The sequence below is a fragment of the Octodon degus genome, unplaced genomic scaffold (assembly GCF_000260255.1).
Source record: "Octodon degus isolate 3935 unplaced genomic scaffold, OctDeg1.0 scaffold00037, whole genome shotgun sequence".
Lineage (NCBI taxonomy): Eukaryota > Metazoa > Chordata > Mammalia > Rodentia > Octodontidae > Octodon > Octodon degus.
In genome coordinates this window covers 4,078,944-4,084,091 of record NW_004524613.1, presented here as the reverse complement: position 1 = coordinate 4,084,091, position 5,148 = coordinate 4,078,944, and the positions used below count along the sequence as shown (strand labels likewise).

The 5,148-nt window shown below is 40.5% G+C and overlaps 1 protein-coding gene across 4 annotated transcripts in view; it reads right to left on the bottom strand.

Annotated features, from left to right (window-relative positions):
* Positions 1 to 5,148, bottom strand: part of Cbfa2t2 (CBFA2/RUNX1 translocation partner 2) — a 178,909-nt gene that overhangs the window by 56,168 nt on the left and 117,593 nt on the right. For 3 of the 4 annotated variants that reach the window (XM_023714913.1, XM_023714910.1, XM_023714911.1), the window contains 2 exons: positions 4,404 to 4,547; positions 743 to 984 (listed from right to left, as the gene is read on the bottom strand). In XM_023714913.1, coding sequence (XP_023570681.1) covers positions 743 to 984; positions 4,404 to 4,521 — 360 coding nt within the window. In that variant the 5' untranslated portion in view covers positions 4,522 to 4,547. Of the gene's footprint in view, positions 1 to 742; positions 985 to 4,056; positions 4,127 to 4,403; positions 4,548 to 5,148 lie in introns of those variants that run through there. The other variant, XM_023714912.1, reaches the window with a different exon arrangement.

Genomic DNA, 5,148 nt, shown 5'->3' with positions numbered 1-5,148 from the left:
ATGCAGTGTATTATTTGTTGAAACTGTACTTCCGATTTGATTTGAAACTGTCTCATTGCTATCTGTTTATCAATAAAACTTTGAAAAAAAAAAACGAAACTGTGTGTTCATGAGGAACTGAACAATGTGACCCTTTTGATTCTAGACTGTAAAACTTATAATTTTATAAATTATTGCTTTGAAAATTAAATTCACTACTTCTATTTTCTTTAGTTTGAAAACAGTATGTCAGGCACTGAATATATTACATTTCAAAAACCCTTACATTAACTTGGTTGGACCTCAGCAGGCCTACTGAAACCAATTTTAAGACAAACCCAAAGCTACTTAGTAGTTTTAAACAAAAATGTAAATATTATGCATTTTGCTTCCTTGATAAACACTGTTAGGAAATCTTCAGTTCCATAGTATTATACAAATTATAACTAATCTAGTCCATAGAATTTTGTTTACAAATAATTTGGTTTGGAAACAGAAGCATTTGGCAATATTTTGTTTCCAGAATAGTCAGACAAATTAAGTTTGTAAACTGAGGTACTCCGGAAATTAGCAGAAATATCCAGTTTCTCTGATAGCTACAGATCCAAAAGCTCTCAGGCAACAGCTGACAACATTTTCTTTCTTTTTTTTTTTTTTGGCAGAACCAGGGATTGAACTCAGGCCCTTGCGCTTGCCAGGGAAGCACTTATTCCACTGAGTGATCTCCCTGGCCCCCGGCTGACAACATTGATGCTTTACTTACCACCAGCGCTAGGACAAGTGTCCGAACCTTCTCTCCAATCTCAGGTGAGATGTCATTACCAAACTGCTGCAGAGTGGTAAGAAACCGTTTCAATTTGCTGAGTTGTCGAGCACCACAAGTGGCTGGCAACTGCTGATTTGTTAATGCTGATGATGTGGAAGAGGCAGGACCATTGCTGAATCTCTGTGGTGGGGATGGTGCACCGTTCAGGTTAGGAGGAGAATGGTTGATGCCATTGCTTACTAAAACAGAGCCAAAATGGGAGAATTTAAGTGCAGAGCACAAAGGGCCTTTTGTTAACCTCTTTTTTGTGTTCTTCTTCATCATGAAGAACCACATTAAAAGACTACATAAGACCCTTTGTTTCTGTCCTTAGTTGTTGTATAGAGAGACAGACTTGTCAGGTAAAAGTGTTAAAACAAATGTAAAATGAGTGCGGTGGTGTATGCAACTGAGTGTGGTGAGTTTGACACCAGCCTGAACTACATAGTGTGACCCTGTTTCCAAAAAAAGAGTTGGTGATCTAGTTCAGTATCAAGGACCTGGGTTCAATCCCCAGTGCCAGGAAAGGAGAAAAATCAACCATCTGTATCTGTAACCCCAGCACTCTGGGAGGTTAGGGAGTTTGATAAAAAATTCAATCCCAAGTTGAGCATGCTAGTGTATGCCTATAATCCCAGCATTCAAAGAGGCTGAGGCAAGAGTATCTCTGTGAATTCAAGACGAGCTCAAACTACAGAGTAAGTTCAAAGCTAGCCTGAAATACATGAGACCCTGTCTTGTAAGAGTTGGGAGCTAGGCATAGTGGTGCACAGCTGTAATGCCAGCACTTGGGAAGCTGATGCAGGAGGACTGCTGTGAGTTTGAAGCTTGCATGGGCTACAGAGTAAGTTCAAGAGCAGCCTGTACTGCATAGTGAGACTCTGTTTTTCGTTTTTTGGTTTTTTTGCCAGCTCAGCACGCCTTGAGGGTGGGACTGGCAAGGCATATGGTGCTGGGGATTGAACTGCGGTCCTCTATGCCTGTATAAACTTGCCCAAGCAGGCTCTTTAGACCACTGAGCTATCTCACTGGCCCCATTTTTTTTTTTTAAGAGTTGGGTTCAGGGGCTGGGGACGTGGCTCAGTGGAATAAGTGCTTCCCTGGCAAGTGTAAGGGCCTGAGTTCAATTCTCAGTTCTGCCAAAAAAAAAAAAAAAAAGAGTTGGGTTCAGGGGGCCGGGGAGATGGCTCAATAGAATAAGTGCTTCCTTGGCAAGCACAAGGATCTGAGTTCAACACCTGGCCAAAAAAAAAAAAAGAAAAAAGAGTCGGGTTCAGTGCCAAGGAGATGGGTTCAATCCCCAGTGCCAGGAAAGAAGGAAAAAAGTCAACAAACAAATAAATAAAAAACTCAAACAAAACTCTTAACACTTTATAACAACATATGAGCTTTTAAGTTGCACCAAAACTTGGTATTTCATTTTGACAGTCTAATTAGTGCAATGGGTTTTAGTTTGCATTTCCTTGATTACCAGAGAGGGAGACTTCTTTTATTTTTTTCCTTATTTTTGGTACTGGGAATTGAACTCAAGACCTTGCACTTGCCAGGCAGGCGCTTGTGCTGCTGAGCTGTACTCCTGGCTCCAATATATGGAATTAATGTGCTTGTTTCAGACTGTATTATGTCTCCTTAAAAATGCTATGTTGAAATCCTAACCTTTTGTACTGCAGATTTTAACTATATTTGAGAAATGGGATTGAAGCAGCAAATTTTAAAGGAGGTCAAATTACACATAGGACTTGTGTTCTTGCAAGAGAAGAGACAATAGGGTTCTCTTACACACAGATGAAAGGTCATGTGAGGTCACAAGAGAAGGAGGCCATCCACTGCCTAAGAAGGAAAGTTTCCAGAAAAACAAACTCATCTGTACTTTGATCTTTGACTTTTATTCTGCTGAATGAGTAAGAAAATGAGTAAGGTACCCAATACTCTGTTATAGCAACTCCAGCAAATGAGTATTATTACATTCTCTTTTCTAAAGGGCCTTATAATAGTCTTGGAACACTTTCAGAAGCAGTTCTATAATTTTCCTTGAATCCTATAAATCAATGTAATAATTTAAATTCATCAAGTGTGGTGGCACATGCCTAGAATCTCAGCAATCTGGGATATTGAGGCGGGCAGACTACAATATTGAGCCCTGCGTGGGCAACCCAGTGAATTTTGGCAAGACAGTCTCAAGTTCCCAGTACTACAATTAAAAAAAAAAAAAAAAAAGAATCAAAGAAGTACGGAACCCAGGGCCTTTGCACTGAACTATACCCAACTCTTTACTTTTTACTTTGAGAATGACTTTGTCAAACATGCTTGTATACTCCTGGGAAGCTGAAGTAGGAAAATTGCCAAGTTTGAGCCTAGTGAGAGCAATGTAGTAACCCAAAGAGACCATGTCATGAAATAAAACAAAAAGGGATGGAGCTGGAAATAATGGTACACACCTATAATCAGAGAGAGAGAGAGAGAGAGAGAGAGAGAGAGAGAGAGAGAGAGTGTGTGTGTGTGTGTGTGTGTTTCGGAATGCTGAGGCAGGAGGATTGCTGAGAGTTAGAAGCCAGCCTGGGCTACATAGTGAGTCTCAAAAAAAGAAGAAGAAGAAAAGAAAAGATCCAAAAAGTACTGGAGATGTAGCTCAGTGTAAAGGACTTGGGTTAATTCCTTATTACTGGGAAAAGAAGAGGGATACTGGCAGACACAGACTCTTGATCAATCACCTAAGCATATGACCTTCCTGTCTCAACCTCCCAGAATGCTGTGACTATAGGCATGTACCACCAAGCCTGGACATTTTTTTAAGACAAGGTCTGACTATATAATTTAGTCTGTCTAGGTTGCCCAGGCTAGCCTCAAAATTTGTAGTGATCTTCCTACCTCAGTCTCATGAGTACTGACATTATAAGTATGTGCCACCACATCTGGCAAGCTTCCTGTTTCTAATCTTTTGTGTTCCTTTTTCTTCTTCTTCCTTTTTTTTTTTTTTTCAGTACCAGGGATTAAACTCAGGACCTTACACTTGCCAGGCAAACACTTATTCCACTGAGCTATCTCCCCAGCCCTCCTTTTTCTTCTTCTTCTTTTTTTTTTTTTTTCCCCTTTTTCTTTTTGATATTGGGGACTGATCCCAGAGCCTTTGCACTGGACACCATATATCCCAGTTTTCTATATCTATGTTTAGCTGTATAGTATTTTAATACTATTTGAAAATGTTGGGCCTGGGGAGATAGCTTAAAGGCATAAACATCTAACTGGCAAGCACAAAGACCTGAGTTCATTACCTAGCTCAGCATGCCTTGCCAGCCCTAGAACTCCAGGCATGTCCTGCCAGCCTGGAACTGGGTGTGGTGGTGTAAGTCTGTAATCCCAGCACTTGAGAGATTGAGACCGGAGGATTGCTGCAAGTTTGAGACCAGCATGGGGGCTACAAAAAGTGAGCATAAGGCCAGTCCAGACTGCATAGTGAGACCCTGTCCCAAAAAAAGAAAGAAAGAAAGAAAGAAAGAAAGAAAGAAAGAAAGAAAGAAAGAAGAAAAGTTCAATAGTACATGTAGAAGGGTAAATGGAAGTCAGTCACAAATTTAAATGTCACTCTGGGCCATAAATCCAAGTAATTAAGAGATCTCACATGCTGTAGGAGTAAAGGACACTGGCCTCGGTCCTCCAGGATTTATTGGTGGGAGGGGTGGCATGATGGGAGGTGAGGATCTTGACTGTATCTTCACTTCCACAGGTGATCCAGGCATTGCTGGAACCCTTTTATCAGAACCAACTGCAGAGAAGAAAAGAAATGGAGGTCAGAGTTTCCTATAAGAAAATAAAAAACAAAAACAATTTGAAATATCAACATATTTTCCTGAAGAATTAAGAGGTTAAGAGCATGTTTAGTATAATGATTAGAATGTTGGCTTCCAAAAAGATATGTCCCTTATTTGGGAAAAGGACCTTTGAAGATGTAATTAAGGTAAGGTTCTTCAGAGGGGAAGACCATCCTGGATCTTCTGAATGGGCTCTAAATCCTAAGTGGCATCATTAAAGAGAAATGACACAAGGCTGGTCATGGTGATGCATGCCACCTGTAATCCAGCACTTGGGAGGCTGAGGTAGGAGGATCACCATGAATTCAAGGCCAACCTGGGCTAGATAAGCAAATTCAAGGCCAGCCTGCACTATCTAGTGAGATGGATGTGAAGAAAATGACAGAGAAACAACCAAGTGATGAAGAGACAGAGCAAGGAGCAAAATATCTACAAACCAAGGAATGCCAAGGTATCATCATCAAACACCAAAAGCTAGATGACATGAAGCTGATTCTCTATCTGAGGTCCCAAGAAGAATCAGCTCTGTTGATACCTTGATCTTTTTTTTTTTTT